Source organism: Toxotes jaculatrix, chromosome 1 (assembly GCF_017976425.1).
Source record: "Toxotes jaculatrix isolate fToxJac2 chromosome 1, fToxJac2.pri, whole genome shotgun sequence".
NCBI lineage: Eukaryota > Metazoa > Chordata > Actinopteri > Toxotidae > Toxotes > Toxotes jaculatrix.
This window is the reverse complement of record NC_054394.1, coordinates 24,546,970-24,573,286: the sequence shown is the minus strand read 5'-3', so window position 1 is coordinate 24,573,286 and position 26,317 is coordinate 24,546,970. Positions and strand designations below refer to the sequence as shown.

The 26,317-nt window shown below is 39.8% G+C and overlaps 1 protein-coding gene and 1 long non-coding RNA gene across 2 annotated transcripts; one reads left to right on the top strand and one right to left on the bottom strand.

The window, feature by feature from the left end:
• Positions 1 to 181: 181 nt before the first annotated feature.
• Positions 182 to 19,215, bottom strand: cdkl5 (cyclin-dependent kinase-like 5). The gene is made up of 17 exons (XM_041036344.1): positions 19,105 to 19,215; positions 18,488 to 18,608; positions 17,120 to 17,179; positions 16,090 to 16,180; positions 13,938 to 14,040; positions 10,585 to 10,671; positions 9,999 to 10,079; positions 9,652 to 9,827; positions 7,843 to 8,672; positions 6,678 to 7,018; positions 5,968 to 6,069; positions 5,524 to 5,629; positions 4,953 to 5,088; positions 3,953 to 4,058; positions 2,406 to 2,567; positions 903 to 1,163; positions 182 to 589 (listed from the first exon to the last, which is right to left on the bottom strand). The coding sequence occupies exons 1-17, from the start codon at positions 19,198 to 19,200 to the stop codon at positions 182 to 184; spliced, it is 3,267 nt and encodes a 1,088-aa protein (XP_040892278.1). The 5' UTR covers positions 19,201 to 19,215.
• LOC121180727 lies at positions 10,948 to 12,154 on the top strand. The gene is made up of 3 exons (XR_005893959.1): positions 10,948 to 11,071; positions 11,147 to 11,222; positions 11,851 to 12,154. It is a non-coding gene; the product is annotated as an uncharacterized LOC121180727 (long non-coding RNA).
• Positions 19,216 to 26,317: the final 7,102 nt, after the last annotated feature.

Sequence of the window (26,317 nt, the reverse complement as noted above, 5' to 3'; positions counted from 1 at the left end):
AGTGTCTAGTCTTAGTAGATTTCAGAGACATGAGCATCAACAGATAACTACGTTTCTGAATGAGGACTTAATCCAGTGAAATAGGCTTTCATGTAAACTTTTACTACAGTACTATGATGTCTGCGTTTGGCAGATGCTTTCAGGATGGAGCCATATTGGAGGTGGTGTGGTTTGGGGGGTTTTAAAGCGCAGTCTCCTTCAGGTCGTTGAGGTTTGGCATCCTGGTGCGGGAGGCTCGGGTAAACGTGGGTCCATTCTGCCCTGGTTTGATGCCCAGCTGTTCTGGGGTGAACTGAGCACCCTCTGCCCGCTGTAAAGCAGACACATGCCAGCTGGACTCGATCTGTCCGGGGAGGGGGTAGCTGGCCTTGCGGCTCTTGGCCTGGGAGGTGCTGCTCACCCCGGAGTGCCCCCTGCTCTCGGCGTGCCCTCGACCCTCAGGGTAGCCCGCTTTGGAGGAGGGCTGAGGGGGGTTGGGGATGGGGGCTTGGAAGCGCAGGTCTGGAGGGGGAGGAGGAGGAGGCTGTCCTTGATTTGAGGAAGAAGGGGAGAGGTGAAGGAGCCTGCGGAGTGACTTGAGTGGTTGACTCTGGAAGGAGAGAAATCATTTTTGTGATTCCTACAGCTTTTTTTTACAAATATTTCAATTTTTGATCATGTGTCTTAAGAATTGCCTTTTTGAAACTGTCACCATGAAACAAAATTAAGTTGTGAACTGTCTGCAAGGAATGTATTTGTAACAAGTGACTGGAAAAGTGGATGAAGTTAATGGGGTAATATTTTCATTGAAATTACTCAGTCAGCTCAGGATCACATAATTTGGGCGTGAGAACCACTGTGTGTGGCCTGTGTGGCTCTGGGTCATGATCTTCAGACAAATACAGTCTCCAGTATGCACATACCTGAGAATGCGAGTCCACTGGTTTCTCTGGTGGCCAGTCATTGACCCTCTCTCTCTCCCTTCCCCTTTCCCTCTCTCTCTCCCTTTCTCTCTCTCTTTCTCTCTCCCGTTCTCGCTCCCTCTCTCTGTCTCGGTCCCGGCTCTGCTCTCTTTCCCGGTCTCTGTCTCGGGATCGCTCACGGTTTTTCCGCCGGCTGCCGTGATGAGAGGAGGGCTTGGAGCTCCTCTGCAGGGACAGGTGTTCCTGTCCCATACCAGTAACCTAACATTTCAAAAACAAAACACGTGAACATGATTAGTTATCCAAAATATACATGTTATTCTCTCTACGGTGAGATTACCACAGTCAGTTTCATCACACAACACTTCTCACTCAAACCACATCTCAAATCCTGGTGAGGTTCTTCATGCACCCCTCTGCCAGCACCAGACAAAACACAAGGAGGTGGTGATGGAGATTAATGATGACTTTTTACAGAATTTTGTCTGAGTGTGTTTTGACAAACTATAATACACAGCAGGGCTGCAACTAACTAACAATTATTTTCATTATCAAGTAATCTGTTGCTTGTTTTGTGATTAATAGGTTAATAATTAAGTTAATGTCTTCAAAATACTACTTATGTGATCAACAAGTTGAGAAATGAAGAGATTACATTTACAATGATACAAAACTAGACAATTTCCCTTTTGGAAATCGCGAGAGTGGTGCATTGCACTGCTAGTAATATTGTGTGTCTTTGCACTGCTAGTAATATTGTGTGTCTTTGCACTGCTAGTATTGATACCAATGCATTCTTGTATAAGTATATCTGAGGAAATTCTCATTTTTGAGCTGAAACTGGCAAATATTTTGCTAATTTCAGTTTTGTTTGATAATTTATTGTGACCATTCAACAGTGCCAGCTGTTTCCAGTCTGTTTTAAGTATTTGTGCTAAGCTAAGCTAACCAGCTGCTGGCTGTAGCTTCATATTCAAAGGACAGATATTCTCTAACTCCCAGCAAGAAAGTGAAGACCATATGCCGAAGTGCTGAACTATTCCTTTAATCAGCTATTATTTCAGAGCTATCATACAGTACAGAGTTTGTGTATGTCTGCAGTATTAGTTTGCATACATGTGCTGGATGCTTATAAAGTTATTGAATATATTCTTGACCCTCATATGACAAAATGATTTAATCATAAAGGATGAGTCTCGATGTGCAGAGGTGTTGGCCTCACAAACAGCACACACTGCAGCATGAAATCAATGTCGAACGACGCAACGTGAATGCAAGGTGACTGCATCTGACATTGACATTGATCTGACTTTATAGCAAGACAAAATGGATGCACAGACAGCGTGCAGTAATAGGCTGAAAACACATTTGAAATCCTTTCAATTTGGAACATGTGTCCGCCAATCAATCATGAAGCGCTTGAGAGGATTTCAAACCAAATCAAGTCATTCTGGTGAGTGCAGTGTGAGTTGACATGCAGCTGTAGTGTTGAGGTTAGATTACTGGTGAGGCAGGGTAGGGCGCAGTAGGCTGGTGTTGTACCATAGGCGAGGCGACTACAGGTAGGACTTTGACAGCTGAGTTGTGCTTTAAGCTATTCTTAGAGCTAAAGAGGGGGAAAAGACTTTTCTTGATGCTGGGGTTCCTCCCGTCCTCCATGTCCGTCTGTGGAGCACAAGACGCACAGCCACAACTCTCAACACAAATCCATAAATCTCTGACAGCAAACACACTGTAGCAACTGCAGCACCTGATCCTCAACCATTTGAAGAAAAAAAAAAACACTACAGAGAAAAGAAATCAATATTAGCACAAAGATTTGCCTATTAAGAGAACCAGGGAAGACAACAGAAAGGGAGGAAATTTAGATCAGCACTGAAAAATAAAAGTTTTATTCTGGCCATCATCTGTAATAATAACATTTACTATCCACTTGATTATCAAAACAGCTGCTGATTAACTTTTTGATCAAATGTAATTAACCAATAGTTGCAGCTCTAAATAAATGGCAAAGAAATTTGCGCTAAAAACGGTTTATCTGGAAATAATATTTCCACAGCTGTTGTGGATGAAAATGTGTATTAATCAGAATTTTCTTTTGTCAGTTTCCAGAAAATGTGGTTCAAGTTTGCACTACATTTTCGTGAATACTTAACTTGTGTAGGTGCACAACTTTGCTGAGAACAGTAGGTCAGTGTGTGAGGAAGCTGCTCTGTAAACTGTGATAAATGGTTCCAACAGTTTTAGTAATAATTTCACTGGTCACCATCATTGTCTCTTCCAGATAAGTTTGACTAAACTGGGACTGTCCTCCTGCAAATAATGAGCCTGTACATTGTCCCATAGTTACATAGTATTGTTAGGTGACCTCTAGCTGCTGTAGTAATTATGACGAGAGCAAAGGCAGAAGTCATCTCAAGATGTAGTGTAAAGAGGGACAAAGTTGGAGGAGGTTGGGGTGGATGGATAGAGAGGTCAAGGACTTTCAGGACTTTCTCATGAGAGACTGCTGTTCATTTCCTGTTTGAAACTGCTAGTCAAAATTGATTCTTTTATCCGTGACAGGTCCCACGGGTCGTATCCAAAGGGAGAAACAAATGACCTATGTGGTCGTTTAAGCTGCCGGATATATTGCTTTTTTTACAATCTGTCTCACTGCTGATGTTTCTTGGTTTGTGGCACTTTATTGTTGCAATGTCAGCGAGCTATTAACTCGGTGATTCCAGTGTGATTATTACCAATAGGAGTGGTGGCAAAATAAGAGTCACGTTACAATAAACCAGAATCAACCACCAAGCGTTTTAAAGGGTAATTCTGTGTGTTAAGCTTTCACAGTGTTAAGAGTGTATAAAACACTAATGCCAGAAGATACTAATGCTACAGATTATCATTGTCATATACACCAGTCTGAAAAAGCCGACTGATCAGCATTTACTACACACTGAAATATATATATATACTATGGACAAGGGAAACGACACATGGAACCAAAGGAGATATTTTATATATGTGCAAGATGAAATGACAGGTGGTGACTTAGATGATCTTACTATTTGTGTCTTCTTCTTTTTCTTTTTAATGGCTCTGAAGAAGCCTTGTTTTTCCTTCTCTTTGGTGGGCTCTGGAGGATTCATGACCATTGCTTCTGCTGCGGTCCTACATGGCAAAAGTGGAAAATGGTTTGTAATTGCAAGCTCCGGATTAAATGGTGACTTCTTTTCAGGTGTATCTTCTGTGCAGAGGCATAACCAAATAGATCATGTCATGAATAGAACACATATACAGTAAGGAAAGACAGTGGTCCTAAAATAACACCAGTAACACAATGGAGGACTGTGACTAATGTTTGAATAATTCTCACTTTTAAGCTTTCAGCTTTAGATCAGCAATTAACTATTCAAATTATTCACTTTTCAACACAGCACAATGAGAGTTTTTAAATTGTGGATATTTTAAAAAACATCAAAGTCATTCACTTAATATTAGATGTGCACTCTTACGGTTTATCATGACAATAACTACAGTAAATACAGATGATAAATATTGCTTATTTTTCAACTGTCATGTTTGTGGCATTTTCATTCATTTAATCTCAGTACTTTAGAGACTGTCATACTTTATGTCTGTACAGAAGCAGCAGCACCAAAGTAATCTTGTAAAATGTAATGGATCTTATTATTGTTGTGGCAGAGATGGTTTGATCAGGTGGCTGAATTACACATTTAGCAAAGCATATGAGGAAGAAGTAGAATTTAAAAAAAAATCTTTCTTTTTAATTTTCTGATGACTTTTGATGTCTGCATAGTGAAAGCACTGTTTATTGGAGATGCAAAGTGGCTAATAGTATGAAATGTTTAGTAATGTATGCTGGGAAAACCTGTACAGTTTTACAACTATACAGTTAAATCCTATCCCAACTATACAGTTAAACAGTTAAAATGATACAGCTTAACTTTGATCACTTATATATTAGTTATAAAGTTAAATGTCTGAAGTTGCCGTAAAGAAAAACCACATGATGACAGTTAAAAAAAAAAAAAGAACTCTCACCAGTCAAAAGCGGTCTGGCGTTTGGAGTGGTTGGCCATTGCAACAGGGTCTCCAGGTACAACAGGTACGACCGGGCCTCGACCCTGACTGACACCGTCATGGAAAGAGGAGGAGTTATCTGGTCTGGGGGAAGGAACTGCAGGAGAGAGAGTAATTAAAAGTGTGGAAGTTGTTTTGCAGTGTTTTTTTTTTCTGCACTCTACACACATCTCTCAAAATTCAGACCAGTCATCCATATAGGAAAATACACCACTATGCACCATTTCTCAGGCCCAAACTTCAAGTCTTGAGGTTTGTTCCAACTCTCAGTTCTTTTAAACTTAAGTTTAAACCTTTCTGTTTGCCGCCGTCTTTTAATTTAACTTGAATTTAGTGCTATTTATTCATATCTTGAACTTTAACTGTACTGCATTTTAAAAAGTCTTTTGTTCATTTGTTTTATTCCAATATATATATATTTTTTGCTTTCACTTTATTTTTAAGGGGACTTCAAGTAAAGCATTACCTTTCCTGGTGCTGTATTTGTTTCCACACTACACACACCACTCATTTGATGATGCCTGTTCCTTACCTCGGTAGAAGCTGCCTACTCTCCGCGGCATGGACTCAGTGAAGATCATCCGGTTCTCCTTGGAGGAACCTCCATCCTCGCCATGAGGGTCGTGATACATACCGACCTAAGAGACACACACATCATGCAGACACACAAACCCACACACACGGACACGGGACCATACAAAGTTCCTTAGTATCTTCAGCTTTGTAATTGATAATTCCATTTAATCTCACCTCATCACTTATCGCTAGCTATCACATTCTTTACTGGATCACATCACAAGACATTCGGGACAATCTTGAAGCTTTACAGTGAGGTTACATTTATACCAGCGACAACGTGCAGTGAAGCTGTTGACCTGAGTAGAAACAAAAAAAGCTATGGAAACCAGCGGTCATAAGAGCTACTGTCTGTGTTCAGTGAACTGGTTGGAGTTAGGGAGGAGTCAGGGGGTCGGACCTCATTTTTAGAGCGCTGTGTATGAAAAGCAGCAGTGTTGTCCCTCGCAGAGTCTTTGATGGGGGCACAAGGGTGGCTCATGTCTTTAGGGGACTGCTCACTCTGTTGAGAAGACGGACAGGCGCAGCATGAAGCAGTGGCAATGACAATGTGAGACACTGACAATCCCTACACACATCCACCATTTTGTGAAATACCCATACTCGCACACACGCGCACATATTTTAAGTGCATATAGCAAAGAAAAAAAATCCACCCTCTAGCACTCTCACATAGTTTAATATCTTGAATGCGTGAGCTTTCAGGAGGTGTAATTATTTTTGTATATGTGTACCCATTTTTCATCAACCTGCCTCATCTTCTGGTATTGACTTGTTGCATTCAGATGTAGGTTTCAGTTGCAGGTGGAGAGCTTCAATGATAGTGCTGGTGGAGCAACAAAAACTTTTTGGAAACTTTCTAAAAACTCAACATCTTGTGGTTGTATTGCATTATGGTCTCTTGAGGCGACGCTACAGTTGATGGAGAAATTGAGCTGAAGCGTTATTTTCCATTCAAAATAAATGAGTATAAGTGGCTATGCTGTCTCCTGAGCTTCACAAATGTCCTTTTGGAATATGTGTTACTTTATGTGTTAGTGTTAATACTGTAGTAATAGTTTGTTGTTTACATGCCACGTCACCACAGTCACAACGCTGTCTGCCACTAACCCTCGTCATGTCATCAGTGCAGTCCTCTCTTGAAGAGCTCACTGAGTGTCCAGTGAGGGTGGTCCGGTGCTGCAGTTGTGGGGAGAGGAGCTGCAGGCTACTGGCTCGTGTCGGTATCACCTGCCCTGGTGCAGGCAAGCCCGCCATCCCACCCTCGACCCCGTGGGGTCGGTGTCGCTCCCTCCTCACATACATGGAGTGGCGTTGAGGCCGTTGCTGCGAGGAGAAAGGGGAGGTATAGCCCAGGCCGTAATGATAAGACTCGTGTGGGGAAGGCAGAGTGTGAGTGGATTGCATCCCTGCTCCTCCTGGGTCTAAGAGCTCCGGAGCACCGGCATCCTCTGGAGAAGAGACGAGAGATTTGATTAACCGCCGTCTATAAAAGGTGAGAGTTTGGTTTTTTTTACATGTCATCCAAGTTCTGACATCCACATATTTACTGTACTAACAGTACAAACTGATGATATATTAGGCACATGTTATAAAAGGCATATGATGCTGTTGTCCATGTCCTCCTCATGTCAGGTCTGAGTATCCCTAATTACCAGTTTTCAACTTGTAAATACAGTTTATATAAACATCCAAGTCATAATTACAACTGGGAAACTCAGATAGATCAAAAACTGCTAAATGAAGTGCCTTAAGAATGCCTCGTGTCAGCCATAGTCTGTGATTAAAGTAATTCAGTACTATGTTGATCATGCACAGTATTTTTTAACTCTAACACCACAATCACACAACTGCTTCGCGCGCATGCCCGCAAGCTATAAACTTAGAGTTTCCCATCACTACTTTCTTTTTCTACTTTAATGCTGCATTATAATATTTACATATTTCATTATGTCTTGTGCTGGACAAATTTTATTCGCCAGTATTGCCTGCAGGCACACCTCTTTTTCCATGTTTTTTTAAATTCACAACAGACATCTAGATTATGAACTAGTTGTATTCTAAAGATAGGCTCTAGTTCCCCCCACAACCCTGATGAATCAAGAGGTATAGAAAATGGATGGATGGATGTATTTTAAAGATGCTTTGTTGATACTTTTCAATCTACAGAAACTGTCTTGTCTGCCAACTTTTAAACTAGTTATGGAGAAAATTCTGTTCCAATCAGAGGACAATGAATATGACTCTTGAATACAAATTTGACTGTTAAACCTACCTGGTGCTAAAGGTTTATGTCTGGATTTGTGTCTGGATGAGGAGTCCAGTGTGCTGCTCTCCATGCGGATATTGCCGCTGCTACGAGAGGCGGGGCTGTGCCCGGATCGATCACTGTGTCGGGCAGAGGGGCTGCCAGGTGGGCCCGGAGGACCTGAAGGGGCATTGAGGTCTAAACAGCTGGCAGGAAAGAAGCGGGCGCTGGGTCCCACCCCTGCTGTTGTGTTGGAGTTTGGGTCATCTGGATGGAGCCGACCATCGCTGAGGTTCCCTACAGATTTGGCATCACTCAGGGCGCTGTGGCTCTTGGACAGGCTGAGATAAGAGGCCGAACTCTTAGAAGAGGAGGACATGGATCCGTGGGCAGAGTCGGCCATACTGTGGGCATGTCGGCCATGTTGTTTCTCTGCTCCAGACTGCAGGGTGTTTGTCTTGTTTTCCAGGAAGGTGTGGCGACCGGCCTGCTGCTGCTGCTGCTGAGAGCGAGAGGAGCTTGGTTTGCTGTGGCCGTACTTTGCCCCGTGCCCCTGGTCTGACAGCTTTGGGGAGGGACCCAAGTTGAAGTCAAACTCTGTCTTGCCTTTGGCTTCTTTGGGACTGAGGAGGTGTGGCAGGTTGTTGTTTGCCAAGTCTTTGCTGGATGAGGCAGAGCGATTGAGGGTCTGGGACATGTACTGGCCCTTGGGGTGGAGTGTAGGACTTAAGCTGGATGGGGCAGGTTTGTTACCATTAAGGAAACTCTCATTGCCGAGGTGATGGAGGTCGCCGTGACGAGGAAGGCTGGAACACTCTTTGCTGTTGGAGCGGCGGCTCGTGCTCTTACTGTGACTCCTGGAGGAGCAGAGGGAGGGAAAGATAAGGGACCGTTTGCCAATATCCTTGCATTACTTTAATTTTAAAATCATAATCTTTTTGAATAGAATCTCTCTGTTTTTCTGAATGTTGTGCAAACCTGCACTCAAAATTATTCCCACTGAAATCAAACTCCCTAAGCTGTTATTCCAACAAGCCTAATCCTGCTTGATCAAAGAACTGTTCAAACAGTCTAAAAAAATTTTCCACTCTCTGTATCTGGAGGAAACCTATCCTTGTATTGGACATCTTCCAAATCATGCTTTTGTCAAGATGCAATGATTGCAGCCATTATAGCAAACTGCTCTGAGTTATTTACTTTAAATAAAACTAAAGCTGTGAACTGCTTGTTTTAATTGAGAGGCACCTGAGTGGCGTGATATTTTGTACAAAAAAAATCCTTCACAGGCGCAGAGAGGAGAGAAAAATAAAAGAAAAATGTTCCTGCACCAATGGATAGTATATATAAGTATACAGATATAGTTTGTACAACAAACATGATTGCAAAAGCCATGTTTTTCATCAAGCTCCGAAAGACTGTTATTTTCACTCACTCTAACTTTTACTGAACAGTATTACTAATGAATTATTCCTTTCATAGTTACAACGTGCTCTCTATGGATGTCCTTGCTGAATTTGGGTCCCAGCTTGGGCTGGGTGATGTGATGACATATACTGTGACATGACAGGGATTTGTCAATTAGTAAAGAGTTTGCTATCCTGTCAATACTGTCCATGCATTCACTAGATAAAAACCAAAACCACTTTAATTTACAAAAAATACTACTGTACATCATGATATAGTCAATCGTGGGCAGGTAATGTATACTGTGAACTATCCCTTTCATTCAGCCCTAGTCCCAATGTTCACTGAGACATATTCAAAGTGATGACTGTAAGATGACAGGAAGCTCTGACAGAAATAAAACTAAAACAAAATAAAGGACTGCAGTCTAACCTTGTAGGGACTGTGTTTTCTCCATGATGGTGCGTTTTCCTCTTGGAGGAGCGCGGTGGGTTAGGAGATGCAGGAGGAGGCCTCTCTCTCTCTGCCTGCCTCAGAGGCTGGAAGGCTGGATGGTTCAAACTCTGCTCCGTCAAGAAACGCTCAGTAGGGTTTAGCAGCAACAGGTTCTGAAGGAAAGACACAAGCATGCAGAGGGAATTTATTTTAGAGGCTAGTTTCTCAAATTCTTTCCATACTTTTCCAAATATTACTAACTGACAGGAATAGGTTAACAGGAATACAAGTGGATAGATAGGTTTGAGTTAGCATTACAGTTTGAGTGCTTCTCTGTATTTTACCTTCATCAGATCCAACATCAAACCATTCAAGATGCCCTGGTACCGTCTCTCCAAAGTCTGAGGATGAGTAACTGAGGGAAACTGGCACGCAAAAAAACACACACACACACACACACACACACACACACACACACACACACACACACACACACACACACACTGGATGAAATTCCTATACAAACTGAACTTTTTTGTGCATTGAAAATTACTATTAGGTTTTCCAACATACAGCGGATGTTTGTGCCAGTAAAAAGTAGAACACAGAAAAAGAAATCACTGGATCACACTAAACAAACTACCAAACACACACACACACACACAGTCACACACAAAGTCTTGTTCGGCCTTCTGGGACATTTTCTCTTGCTGCTAAACTGAACACCAACCACCTATCTCATGAGTCACAGCAATCCACTCAGTCATGGTGCTGGGAACACTGCCACAGGAGGGAGAGAGAGTGAGGAGACAGAGCTGGAGAGAGAAGGAAAGGAGGTAAAAACGAAGAGGAGGAGGAGAAAGAAAAAAATGAAGTGGAGAAAAAGAAGACAAGGGACTATAGACAGGAACAAAGATAAATGCTTCCTACCCTGATTCCATGAAATCGAGGGTTATTGTAGAATAGTTTCATCTGTTCTGCAGGGAGTGGACCCAAAACCTTCTGAATGGTGAAGAGCTGGAGATAAAATGAAGCAACATCCTAGTTAAACACGTGACAGTAGACTTAACCGTATTCATTCTCCTAGACTCAGATTTTTTTAAACATGAAAAACATGTAAACAACTCTCCTTGAACATTTTTTGTAATAAGTGTAGCCGAAGGACCTTCTCCCTCCCTGCCACTACATGGCACTGTGCCAGCTGTTGGCACACGGAGTAGTGGGAGGCGCGTTGCTCCCCTATATATATACAGGTGTGCCCCATATCGCGTTTCCTCCTCCCGTTCCGCTTATCCTCCCAGGTGGCTGTGGCCGGCGTGGCAGAGCGTTTTGTTTGGCGTGGCTGTGACTTCTTTCAGTCGGACGCAATAGTTGTTGTTTGTGGCAGCCGTCGAGGCACCTGTTTCCACATATCCAGGTAGGATGCACCGCTGTCCCTCCTCTGATTTATGTGCGTAATGAGCGCATTTTAATATGGGTTTTATGTGCGTAGCGCACCTGGTTGCTGGCGCTGTGGGAGACTGATTGTGCCGCTGGATTTCTTCCGGTTGCATTCGCGTATCCGTTTGGTAAGTCGCCGTTGTCTGCCTGTCTTTGCGTGTCCGTGGCTTGGCTTCAGGCCCGTAATATATATTTTGTGCCGTTTGCGTGGTCGAGCCGCGGCCTTTGAGGCCCGAACCCTCTAATCCTCCGCGTAGCTGCGCCGTATGCCCAGGCGAGAGTGCGCCTTGGCCTTGCTTGGCCTGCCACTGGCTACCACTCCCGGGAGGCACTGCTGTTCTGTTTTCTGTTTTATTCTTTTGTTTTGTTATGTTTTCCGTTTTATTCTTTTGTTTTGTTCTGCTGTTCTGTACTTTTGTTTTGTGAGTAGTTTGGCGCAGACTGCTGCTCTCTTGCACACTGCCGTTCTTTAGCGCGGTCCTGCTCGGCGCTGTGCTGGTCATCGAAGAGTCCTGAACCGGTCTACTCTACAGAGACCCCCACAATATTTTAAATTATTATTTCTTTGTTTCCTTTTCTTAAATTATTTCTCTTGAGTTATTTAGTTTGTAGCTTTTTGTTTGTTGTATGTTGTATTTGTTATATTTTGTTATTTTTGTTACTTGGGTTTATTTGAAATTGGGTTTTTGATTTATTTGGTCAGCGCTATGTGTGAAGTGAAGTTTTAATTTTGTTTTTTTTTTTTGTTTTTAACAGGTGCCGAGGGCCTGAGGCAGCAGTTGATCCCTGGTGGTGGTGTTCTTCATGATTCCTTTTTGTTGGTGTGCGGTGTCACAGGTGGCTAGTTTTATGGACCTTTCCCTTTTTGATTTTCCCTGCTGCTGTGGTAAGCCCTCGCCCTGTTTGCACTCCTAGGCCCAAGTGCTAGTTTTATGGCGGCTAACCCCTTAGTGCCTGATCTGTAGTTTTCTTTTTGGTATTTCAATTTTGTTAATTATTTGTGCTAAATAAAGTTAGTGTTTCTTTTAAACCCTCCTACACTGTCTCTTGCCAGATTGTTATTAAAGAACCTGTAACTCTACTCTTAGTATAGCTTAGTAATTTCCTGGGGTGAAATTCCCCAGGTGGCTTTGTCGCATCACCTCTTTTCTTTAAGCCTCCACTCCCGCTACATAAGCATTTTTAAAAAGGTTGTAAAAATGAGTATTGAACTTCAAAATTTATTCTTCACCTTTAGAAAAAAGCAGTTGACAAAACAATCTCAGCTCAAAGTCAATTTAGCACACACATTTAGAGGTTAGACTGTTTTGCTCTTTCCAAATGCAAGAATAAACTTTGAATCTCAAATTTTACGTGGACAAGAAGTCCTTAAAGTGCTCAAAAACACTGAAATGTGAACATACACTACATTTCCATGACAACTGGGCAAAACTATCAGCTGATAAAGATCATAGGACACGATCAAAAGCAACGAACAGCTACTGAATAGACCTTGAGGTGATTTTATTTTTTTATTTTTTTTTATTTTTGTCTAACCATTATCACTATTTTGGAGTCATGTCTGTGGCCACCTGTTGAATGTAAGTTCAATATTCGCTCTCCTTTTAGCTCTGTTTTGGTCTCTACCAACTCCAGAGAAAAGCACCTGTTTAGCTGATAATGCTACTGTGTTCACCAGGAAGTCACCGCTTTATTCGGGCAGATGATGTACGTTGGGTTTATCACAGTCTTTTAGCTGAAAACAGCAACCTGTTAAGGAAATTGACACTGAACAGGAAATATGCTTAAAAAGCTCCAAAGAGCTGGAGAGATGCTGCAAGAGGCGGGACAAGACACTTTAAATGGTTTTCTGCTCATATACATTTTTTCATCCATCAATAAAAATACTTTTATGTATACTATTTTTAAATCACCTTTTTCTGTCTTGTTTCTTTCCTTAATGTACAACACCCATTTCACTAGGGGCAGGTGCAAATGAAAAAGATAAGACTTTTGGAAAAATCTGACACATTTACTAATATCATACTAATGTTCATTAGTGTGTGTTGCTAAGAAAAGTTGCTAAAAATATTTCATCTTTGGCTGTTTATTTCCAATATTGTGGGGATATATTGTGGGAATTTCACATTTCATGATTGTTGGGATGAAAGATCTGATGCATAAATCAATAAGCTGATGGTGGCTTGGGGCTAGGACTGTAACTAATTATTTGTTTGTTGATTCATCTATTGGCTAATTTTTCCAATTAATCAATTAGTTGGTTGAGTGTCTGTAGATCCCTGATTTTGGGCTTGACATAAATATATTTGGTTTGACTTGTTTAGTCTGTAAACTGTCAGAAAATAAGGACAAATGCCAATCACCACTCTGAGAGCCCACCATGTTTTCTTGTGATTACTTATTTCGTCTGATCAAAACAATCAGAGTACAAAAGACACACACACTTTCCTTGTCCAGGTGTTGAGTCCAAAAAAACTGTAACTGTGATTTTTTCTTCACAAGGACTCACAACACTGTTAAATGCTCCCTTTTAAAATTCTGTTTTTTGCTACATTAAAAGAAAAAATTCAAGCCCAAAATTGTCTCTTTGTCAGATACAGAGAAGTCAAACATTTTTTTCGTTTGAGCAACTGTCAGAAAGATTCACTTTATAAAGATATGAGATGAAGAAAAGCTGCCAGTCGTAACAGTAGAGAAGCTCCAATAGGACAGACTAATGTGAGGTTTATATTTGATACATGTTGATCAGAATTGTTTATCTTATTTAATCATATTAAAATTGTTTCTGAACTGCGAACTGTTTAATCAGCTTCCTGTTTCATCTTTACATGGGGCTCACCAACCTGATCAATCTCACTTTCCCCTGGAAACAATGGCTGTCCATCACTCAGCTCCCCAAGGATACACCCCACCGACCACATGTCCACTGCCTTTCCATAGGGAGCCCTGAGACGAACAGAAATAGAGGGAGACAAAACATTATTTATGTGAAAAACATCAATGATGCCACATGACGACCTTGTTAATTAGATGGTAGGGGCGATAATAGTGATGGTGAAAATGAGAATGAGGATGATGGGGTGAAAATGAATCCACCAAATGAAGAGGAGATGATTATAGATAGATTGATATCCTTTATTCATCCCTCAGAGGGAAACTGTTATGTTTATGAGAATGATGAGAATGATGGTGATGGCTGACATTAATATTAGTGGTGGTGGTGCAGTAAAATAAAACAATGGTTGCTGTATTTCTGATGGAGCTGCTCACAAAGAAGATGGTCATTTCTGAGGGAACCGAGCTGAGGAGTCTGGTGAGAAATGGCGAGAGATCTGGCAGCAGAGAAGCAGAAGAGCGGTGGTGTTGGAGGGAGAGAGTATTTGAGTGGGCGGCATTCAAACGCTGTCTCAATAAATGTTCCAGGGCATTTACTAAATCAGGCTACAGCAGTAAGGCTAGATGACGTTCAGCTGTCTCCAAGCTAGAATGGACATTCAATGCAGCAAACGCATCAAACACAACATAAGCAACAAAAACAACTGCGAAACAGAAATTTGATCTCAGGATGTGGTGTACACGATGGTTCCTGTCATTAGTCTGTAGCAGGTGAATCATTCACCCCTTTTAAAGGAAAAGAGTAACACCTGTTTCCCACTGATCTGAATTCAAACAATGAGGATGACGTGAAGACGCAAATTACGCAAAATAGTTCCAACCTTGTGGACTATGGCACATGCAAAGATAACAAAACTCTTAATAAATAAAATATAAATATGTAATAACAGCTTAGCAGATGAGTGACATTTACCACAAATGACAATACATCAATCAAGCTTACAGAAGATTCAATGTCGCTCAATAGCTTGGGAAAATTCCATTCTTATTAAGCTAAATAAATTTAAAACCATACTGAATCATCTCACAGTGCATTGTCGTGAAGCTGAAAACATACCTGTTTGTTTAGCTCTTGAAAGTTGATGTTTTAGAGATGATTTTGCAGGACAGTATGTTAGATATGGCCGGACACGGTTGGCTGTATATGCAGCCTATTTTAATGTGTCAAACAATGTACACAGTCTCATACTTGGGATGCACTAGTCCACTATACCAGATCAGTATTAGCACCAACAGATCAAGTGGGAAAAATACTCAGTTCAGTGTCTGGCTTAATCATTTTAAATATATTTCCCAGAAAATTCAACCTGACATACTTGGGATCTTTGATCTCAGTTTGAAATGACTGGCACACTAGTGGGCAAGGCTGGATCACCATCCGGGCCCCAAGAGCCCCAGGTTCACCCGTCTCCGCTGGTTTTGGTTAATTTGATTAAGCAATTTTCACCATTACAGTATAATATGAACTTATATTGGTCCTGCATTTTTAGCTAATTATATGGCCCCTCTTGTGCCTGTGTGAGGTGCCCTGTGTCAAAATCTCGCTTTCAGACATTTTTTATATTAGTTTATATTGTTCTCATGTGGAGAATATTCCTAAATAATCAAAATTTTATAGACAAATAAATTAAGTTTCAGCACAGGAGAATGGCTCGGTGGGAACTTGGAGGGAGCTGGTGGGTTGCTTTACTTACAGTTTTTAAAACTGTAAGTAACTCTGTTTTTACTATCACTTTCATTCAGTCATGGCAGGTCACAGAGTCATGGTTTTGCTGCCACAGAAATCCCTGGCCTCATGTTACCTTACAAAGAAATTATTCTAATGCATTTTCACAGAGAGATGAATCTGGGAAAACTGGAGCACTGGTACTTAGTAGATATTGGCCGATATCCTGAATCGAGGTATTGGAAACAGTATCGAGGAGAAAATGGTGGTTATGTCCCTATCTGATACAATCACATACAAAAACTCCACCCATCTGGTGCCATGAGAAGAAAGGACAACAGATACTGACAATGATTTGCAACAGACAACAGAATGAGGACTCTCTGTCCTTGTTTCTCACTTAGTCTCCTACACACACACACACACACACTCACCCCAGCAGCAGCTCAGGTGAGCGGTACCACCTTGTGGCTACATACTCGGTGTAGTTGGCATCTGTTCCTTCAGACAGGTTACGAGCAAAACCTGAGCCAAAGTAACACAGAAATTAATAAATCACATAGACGTGATACTGTTTGTCAGACATCCAGTGGTCTGTGATAATATGCAGACAATCTAAAGTCCTTCAGATTAAGGAATAAATCGCTAATTAGTAAGAATAAATCAACAATCAACGCTTAAATTATCTGGACAGCTACAGTGACAACACGGTCATCATCCCATGTGACCAGGCTCTAATTAGTTATGTCACCGCAGGCGGGCTGAGACTGCGCTTTGGATAACTGCTGTACAGAGAGTCCATTTTAAGCATGAAAAATCACAATAAACAGAATGCCAGCTCCAACAGTGAATAACAAACAAATCTCACCCCAGCTGACTCAGTAGGGTTGCATTAACCAATTATGCATAGCTAATTAACCATGTGATTTTGCAAAGACTCATCCAAATCTAGAATACACCTGGGAAACTAAAATGTCAAAACTGTACTGTATCAATACAACAATACAGTTTATTAGTATTTTACTGGGTAAACAGGTGCCTAATGTTAATCTCTCTTGAAATATACCTTTGGTATATAAATTGTGATAACAATCACCAGAGTGCATTCTATAGTTCTGGTTGGCTCCTTTACAGTGGAAGAATGGATCTTTCTGATATACAACTTGACAAGGTGACAAATTAATGGCGTGATTTTTCACTGTGAATTGAGCCTAGGAAACCAAACTGGCCGAAATGAAATTACCGATTTAACTGCAAAAATAAACATATAATTTGACAACATCACAATGAATCTACATAGATTCAGACTTGTTAATCAAATATCTTGATTTTACAAGCAATTACCTTTTATTTGACAAGAGAAATGTGCAGAGGCTGAATGGTTTCACTGCACTGCACATGTAAATCTCAACAACTCAGTGTGACAATATGGCTGCTGTAAAGAACATAAGACCAAAGACTCACCAAAATCACAGAGTTTGAGAACATCTTCAGAGCTGATGAGGAGGTTCTCAGGTTTGATATCTGGAAGAGATGAAAGGCACAGAAAATGTGTTTCAGTTGTGCCACTATCCCACCATATTCCATTTCATTGTTATGAAACATGACAAAAAACAGACTTTTGCAGCTTTTTGTGACAAACAGTACACAAATATGATTTGAGAATGAGGTTTTGTTCGGTAACATTCTGTCCGAGCCACATTTAACGGTTCTCTGAAAATGAAAATGATTGTGTGTTGTGAAACTGACGTATATCTACTCAACAGGACTGTTAGACGTACTGGAAGGCTGCAAGGCTGGAAGGCTGTGTTTTATGTGTGCATGTAGAGAGAAGTTTACATATAAAGCATACTTCATAACAAGTAATCTAGTCAAGTGTTGACTCCTGAAGACCTGTTTTTCCTTTATATGGTGAATTTTAAGCCTAGAAATATTATAATAATAATATTAGAAATATTATTGTCTATCAGTGTTTAAATGAGCCTGATAATCAGACTGACTGACCTGCTTTTCTTACCAATTTTTTGTTAGTAAGGAAGGTGGTTAGGAGCAGTTCATGTATTTTTACAATGATCAAAGAAATTTGTCAAATTGTCATTATTTTTTTCTTTAAGTCAACTAGCTACATCCTAGCTAGCTACGTCCCCATTGTTAATCCTACCTATAAAGATCTGATGCTTCTTCAACAGGGTAAACAGTGGGCACAACATGAGCAAATTTGAATTGTGGGCAACAATACAGAAGTCTAGAATTGGGCTACCTTTAATGGATGATATTCTGTACTCTTCTTCTTGTCAAAAAAATCTCATGAAAAAAACAAAAACAACAATGAATTGTTGAAAATACCAGTAAGTATTTTCTGTGTAGCCAAAGCCTGATATGTAGTTTTCCACTGTGCCTTAGAGCTCCATTGCCGTCCAAAAGCTATTAAAAATACATCAGTGAGCCACACTGTTGTTCTGTGTGACATGTGAAATCACTACAATAAATATAGGCACTGTAGTTTCTTTCGAGTCAACCTCACAACTGCTGTTCTTTTGTCTTAAGCACTCACAAAGAGCACCAAAAGTGTATTAATCTGTAGATGAAAATAGTCCCAAACAAACGCACTATTTGCTTCTATGTGAGTAATGTTTTCTAAAAACTACGTACCAGTGCATGACTAGAATTTCTCATAATCAAGTAAGGATAAGGAAGGAAGGAAAGGATCAAAAGTGTCTCAAAATTCAAAAGAAATTTAAAGAGGTGATTTTAAGACTCAACACCAGACAAAGTGACATTGATATTTTTGCAACAGAGACATAAATACAGAAATAAAAATAAACTCCTCACCTCTGTGTACTATTTCATTCTTGTGACACCAGTTGATGGCTTTGATGAGCTGGTAGATGTAGCTGCGGACTTTATCAGGCGGTGCACCGTTGGGTAGTTCCTCTAATAGCTCCAGCATGTTCTGCAAACCCATAACAAATTTGCCTCTAAAATGGCTAGGACAAGCAGCTGCAGCTTTAACTACTTGGCATGGTGGAAGTGTGCTTTAAAATATGAATGTTGCTGACTTGTCAAGCATTTCCTAAATAATTCTTACAGAGGGGATTCCTCTCCTTTGCCTCAGTGTTTTTTTTTTTTCCTTTTTTTTAAACCCTGACAGGGGAGAGCAAGAGGGGACACCATGCTAAACTGACTAGAAAATAAAACTGACTATGAAAATAAAACCTGTCATGAAATAAACACTTGGCTGGATACCCTGGCAACACAGTGGGGAATACCATTATTCACCAACAGCATAGTTCATATGTTGCCGTGGCGACGCTTTTTTAATGCTTAACTGAGGAGTCTCAACATCCTGAAATTTAGAGTAGCTAGAGCAGACCAGAGATATGTAATGTAAGAATTGAGAGTAGCTTGTGCTCACAGTGAAATAGTAATGATAGTGTATTTAAGCTGACCCTCTCAACATATTCAAAGACAAGGTAGAGTTTCCCCCTCCTGCGAAAAGCCTCCTTCAGCTCGACGATGTTGTCCTGCTTCAGTGTCCGGAGCATCTTCAGCTCCCGAAGAGTCGTCTCCTTGACCTCCTCATTTTCTGTGCGCAAATTAAAGAGACAGCAATGATTCAGCTGTTTGGCTCTTCCTCTTTCTCTCTCTACCCCCACCCTCCCTCCCCCCTTCACTCACCTTCGCTGTCTTTGAACTTCTTAATGGCCACCAGCTCATTGGTTTCCTGCGAAGACACGAGGACGTGAGTTGTGTTAAGACAAAAGAAAACAACTTATAGATCTGAAGGCATCAGCCACTTTCTAAGACAGATAGAGACAGATACAAAGATACACAGAACATTAAGATCAGAGTATAAGGAAGAAATAAAAAGTATTTGTGGAACAAAAGGTGAAAAGGAGAAAGAAAAGCAGTGAGGATATTTAAATTGATTTCCTGCCCACTCTTGACATGAAAAAAAAAGTGTGCCCAAGTTCCTGGCAGTGCCAACATAAAAGCCATGCCAGGGCTCTCATTTCAATTATTCTACCACAGGGCACTCACACACAAAAAGCAGTACATCCTTGGCATAGTTAATAAGCCTAAGATTGCTTGATTGACCTTGCAGAATTTTAAAAGCTGGTGGGGTTGCAGATTCAGAGATTTACCGTAGCTTTGTTTCAAAGGCTGTGCTGCAGCTGGAATGCTACAGTTTAGACATTAAATATAGTACAATTTAACTGGAGAACAACACAAGGGTAGGCTTTGTTTTTGATACAGCAAATTCATGAAAAGCTTTAGTTTTGGGAAATTTGCGCTCTTGCAGTAGTGTTTCACAAGACTCAAACACAGGTCTTCAGATAATTTCTTGGTCTCCAAAAGAGAAATCTGTTTGTAAATGGGACACACTGAATAATCACGTCTTTAAATACTCTTTATCAGGTCTTATCGGATTTATTGGATTAATTTTTTTCATCCATGCAGGAATATATAAAGAAATATCAGGCTGTATACAGTGAGAGCTCTTTACTGAAAATGAGATATATAATGAGTTTTGAAGTCTCATATCATTACCCCACTGGACTGTGTTTCACCCCAGTGAGAAGCTACAGCAAAGAGTAAAATATTCTCAGAATAAAGGCAAATGAGGGGTTTGAGCTACACATGTGTATTAATGATTGGAATCAACATTTTCATGCTATGTCTCAGAGTACATACACTAACTAGTGATTTACATCTAGCAGCCTGGTCAAAGCTCTGGACTTTGATGTTGTGGAAGATTTTTATTTATTTATTGACTAGAAACTAGGGAGTAAGAATTATCTGGGTTGTGGTAAGATTATAGCATGTTGATGATTTTAATGAACAGTGCAAAAGTCTGTGAGGCTATATATAGACCTTGACAAATGAGGATGGCGACTGAGGGGCTGGGATGGAAAATGCGTCACATTGTTATTGTTATTATTAGATGTTTTTCAGAGAAAATAAACACATACAGACGGAACTTGGGCTGTCATTGACAGGTGTGCAAATTTTCCTTTCATAATGAGTGAAGCTTTGCCTACATACTCTGCAGGCATGTAACCTTATGAGCTTTTTCATTAGAAATCTAACATCTGCCATATTTTGTTGCAGCAGCAACAACAGCTAATTTATACATGCTTCTAATTTTTAATAGTTTTTTTTTTTTTCAAACCACCTGCCAGAATTACTTCATTGCTTTAGTCTGTGTTAAAGTTACTAGCTTCCATATCTCACTGAAATTGAAGTTTGAGAGCTGAAACTGTCAGATGTCAGTCAACATGTGGTTTTATATATGTATATATGTATATATGGAAAAGCAAAGTGTCACACGCTAATACACTTCAAAGACAGTAATTTTATTGTTTTCCTGCAAGTTGTGTTGATTTCTAAATTCTGAAAAAATGCTTATATTTGCTGCCATGACATTGTGTGATTAGATGGGCTGGAGTAGGTGAAGACAGTGGTCCAGAGGGAATTACAGCACACAGGCCAGTCTCCATCTGTCCTCTGCCACTCTCATGTTCCTCTATTGTCCTTTTGTTTATGGAGGGTCAGAAAACAGAGTCAGCCTCAGTGTCAAGAAGAGGCCACACGACGAGGAGCTGCATGTCACTGGCAGTGATCTCACTTACACAAGCCAGCTGTTTGACTGGACGCGTTTTTTTTTAGACGCACAAAGTTGTGTGTTTAGAGATTTTCAGAAGAGAGAGCAATTAAATTAAATAACATGGATTTACAGTTCTAGCAGCACTTCATCCTTAGTCTATAGTTTTAGCTTCCAGCCAAACCTCCCAACAAACTGGGAGGTTTACTGTGTTTACAAGACAACATTAAAAACAAAACAAAACAAAACAAAACATACCAACACACATACAGCATGTGAAAATTCTAGCTTTGTGGAAGCACCTTGCAATGTGCTGATGATGCTTGTGATCATGTGTGGTGTCTCTGACCTCCACTGATTTACCTTTTGAGCCACTGTTAAGTCAGCACACCTAAAAATAGAGTCCGGCTTTCTTATTTTCTGCTGATGTTATGAGCAGGTCCTGATTGTCATATTACTCAAAAGAATAAAGCTTAAATGGTTCACTTTTTTCCCCTGCAGGAACATCAGTCACGAATGGCAAATAACAAATACACACCACCATTTCCTGTGCCATAGAAATGGCTGCAGCTTTTTAGTCATCCACTTATATTTCAGTATCAACATACTAAATAGAGGTCACCATTATTACTCTAAATGGGAAAATTGGAAATTATTAATTATTGGGCCTCATTAACAGGAGCCAGTATAAGATGGAATATTTTTCTTGTGTGTCCCATTATTTCTCCCTTTTCTTTTATGTTTCTATGTAATGATAAGACAACATATAGTTTTCATCCTTTTACTCATGGTCTTGCATTTTACTCATGCTTAGCAAGACCCTCATAACTCCTTCCTTTGAGTTTTATTATTTACCTATTTCCTTGTGACCCTTTTATTTATTTATGTATTTGTTTCTTGCTTGCTTGTAAGTCATGTACAGATGAAATGCTGGACCTATATTCAGGGTGGCCAGTCTGGTCCATAGTGGTTCTCTCAAATAACACAACAGTCATTCAACTTACAGTACAACCAATTCATGCATGTTCTCCTTCAAACAGGGGTACACAGTGAGGTTTCAGTTGAATAACCAATGAAAGACAAAAATGTTATTACACGGCTTGCTGAGTGGTTGACAAAATATACGCAGAAACTTTGTGGATGAAAGTAAATGTTTGGCTGATAGAATCTGATAGAATCTTCTATTAATTATTTATTTTAAATAATCATGCAGTGCATAAAATTTAAAAAAAGACATATGGCTATCAAAAGTAATTAGAGCCCCAAGGTGATGTCTCTGAATTATTACCACTCAAACAGCACATTAGTATCCTGCTTACAAAGACTTAAAGCCAAAAAAATTGAACGGTACGTGAGAATATGTAACCAGCCAATAATTGGTGTTTTACTTGACAAACTGCTCAAACAATTAATTAATCATCAAAGCGTCACTGATGAATTTTCTGTTGATCAACTACCGGTAATTAATTAACAAGTCATGTCAGCAGTACAATACTGCACAGAAATACTGTATAGGCACCAGGAAATACTGGCTAGCATGTAGGTTGTGCTATTGTCACTCCCAAAACACAAATTCAAGATAACACATAAGCCTCCATACACACACCCACATACGCTAATACAACACTTGCATAAAGTGGCAGAACATTGCACAAGCGCTGGCACACATGCGCTTGACTAATTAAATGTTCCATCAAACACATACTGTACTGGAAAGTATACATAATTTATATAGGAACACGCACTTAAAAAGCATTTCATTTCTTCGTAGTACAGTCAGTCGCTACTGAGTCACCTGGCTGGGTTTTAGCCCAGTGCTCTGAGCCTCCAGCCTTATCCTCCTATGATTCCCTCAACCACATACGGGTCTGCTGTAGACTCCTAACAGGGTGACCCATTTACCATCATCATAGTCTCTGTATTCAATACCTCCCTCTGCATCTCCTCCTCTCCATCACACACACACACACACACACACTCACCCCAGCACACTGCTTCTCTCTCTCTCTCTCTCTCTCTCTCTCTCTCTCTCTGCCACCCTTTTCTCTTCTGCCCTGCTTCCAGCTGAGAAAAGTAAAAATAACTGCTCTCTTGCAGCAAAGCTAAAAAGCTTTTATTGCCATGGTCGGAGTCTCCGGCTCTACATGTGAAAACGAATCCCCTACGCTGTTATGTAAGTGGGAAACATGTCACATGTCACTTCTTAGAAACTTTGAGGAACAGAAAGGATACTCAGTTTAACATAACCAGACTTTGACAGCTGGTATTTAAATTTTTATGAAACAGAGATTTGCTGGGAATCAAATTTATGGTCCACTAAAATCAAGGCATTGTGAGAGAAAAATTATGAGTAACAAAAAAAAAAAAAAAAGAAAAGAAAGAAAAAACAACTTGCTACTCCAGCACTGATTCAATTACCTAAAATGTTATTAACTTTTATTTATTTGTGCTATGAGAGCATGAAAACATATTGTGGTTCAGCCACAACTGAGACTTTTGGGGCTGTATCATTAGATCAGCATCAAAATATTTTGACATTTTGGTATATAAAGTGGAAGTACGTGGACAACAGATAATGTAAGAATCACCTAATGTAATTTAAAGGTCAATGAAGACCACTTTACCAGCTTTCCTGCTTGAACCACGGTAAAAATTATTTTTGATGCCGATTTAAGGCATCTGGTTGAAAGTGTTTCATTAAAACGGTTCATTAGTTTTCTGCAAGTATTTGATTTTATTAACAAGACCAAAATATGTGTCCAGACAGAATATTATACAGGGACTGAAATTAAAAAGTAGTTGAGCTATAGTGCTCCAGATTTTTTATTTTATTGTATTTAATTTAGATTTGCCGTATTTTTAAAATGATTGAGTAGCCCTACTTGTTGGTTCCATTTCCCCAGCTCAATGCTTTCATTTTTCATGCAGTAGTTGAACAATATGACGTTTCTCCTGGAGACAGAATAGAAGTCCTAATCAATAAATAGAAGCTTCTGTCTCGCCTGCTCTGTCTCTCAGCTGTCTTTTTCACTTGCTCACTCTCTCTCTCACCAAAATAACCTATATAAGCTATTGCATGCCAATACCAATCAGCAAGCCAAGTAATTAACAAAAAACATCACCATGTTTTCATGACCATTTTGGGGAGGCTGAGCCTGCAGGACACAAAAGACTCCATGCTAGCCACTGACCTTACAACCACCATGCTTTGTGTTTAGACAGATTAGTCATCTGTGCATGTAGCCATGGTTAACTCTGCAAACATGCACACAGATTCTGAGTCCCCTTTGTCCCAAATCATAATTCTGACAATAACTCAGCAAGTCAAATGAGCGTGTAATAAATATTTGTTCCTTTTTAAACTTGTGTTGATAGAGAAATGTTTCTCTCACAAATGCATCACTCAGCTGTTGCTAACAAAGACCTTAATCAGAGCACAAACACTTAAGTGTTCCCCACACAACAGACAGACATCTCTGGAGGACGAGACAAGGGAAATGTGACAACCAATTTCCACATTCACTGTCAGTCGCATTCTGTATTTTAACACGCACGATAATGCGGATTGTGCTTTAGTTTAGCTTTTATCTGCCTCTGTTGGGCTGCAACTTGCTCTCCACCCGTCATGTTGTGCTTGCCATGTCATTTTGTTCATGGCTCCAGAATGCGTTTGCATACTTAGCATTTCACTCAATGTATATAATTTATGGCTCTTTTAAAAATTTCATGAAGCATAGCTTTGAAAGAACTTGGTGTTCAAGGGACAAATTCAGAGTCTAAAATGAAAGAAACATTCACAAATGGAAAGTACAGACAAGGGGACCACAGGACAAATACCAGGCAATCAGACTAATGAATAAACCCATTTTAAATTCATAAACACAAACTTGTACTGGTTTCCCCTCAGTTTAGTTTAATTTCCCTTTCATCTCTGATACAGTGTGGGTCGTAATAACCTAGATTTGTTTGGTTTCACAGGATCTTTGAACTTAATTTCTATATATTTCATTTTTACATAAAATTGGGTATAAAAAAACTATACTGATAACCAAAAGTGAAATAAGATTTACATTTTTTTAATGTAAATCCTCTCTCAGAAACACATTTGCACAGCAGCAGAATTAAACATTTAAAAATATCTTTCCACCCTTTACTGTACTATCTCTTCTCTTCTTGACTCTGCTGCGACTGTCACTCCTCCTACAGAAGTCCTCTCTCGCTCCATGTGCCGAGTTAGGTGTTTTTCACAAATATATTATTTTCATAAATGTGCTGACAGAAGAAATGATGTAAAATTAGACAAAAAATCAAAGCAGAACATTGCTTTATCCACACAGATGAATCTTTACTACAGAACAGTTTGATTAAATTAGCTTAAGTAGTTTCAAATTCAGTTTGGCACAGTGAAAATATTTATCCATTTTCTTATAACCGAACAACCTTTTGTTACAGTTATGAATGTATGTCAGTAGCATTAGTTTTTAAAGACAATGAGAGTAGTGCCATGAGCAAATCATTTATCCTAAACTGATATAAGATAAATAATTCGCTTACATTTTTGTTTCAGCAGGACTAAATGTAGAAAAAGCTTTTTTTTTACAGCTGGAATGACTACTGGAAATTTCTTCACATAAAATTACCTTTAATGATAATTTTCAACTCTGCTTTTTTCAACAATGTTGAACAAAGAATTGTCTGCTCTGTCTTTAAATGTCTCTGTCTTCTCTTCCTGTCTTACATTGAGAGCTGCAAAGTACTGTCTTAAAATGGTACATTTCAGGCATGGTTATCTAAAAAACAACTTATATACTGAATATCTTGAGCCATAAAGGCCACTGATTTCTTACCTTTCTTTGATTTATCACTAATTCTAACATTTATGTGGTGTGAACATTATATTGGATATGGCATAATGTCCATTGTTGGTAGTACTGGTGGTAAAGCAAACGAAACAAGGGAATGAACATGGGTTTTACCTAAAAATCTAAATACAGAAAAGTACAGATTGTTCCTAAACAGATTATTTTTCACCTCTGACGTTTGTCCTAATTTACTTA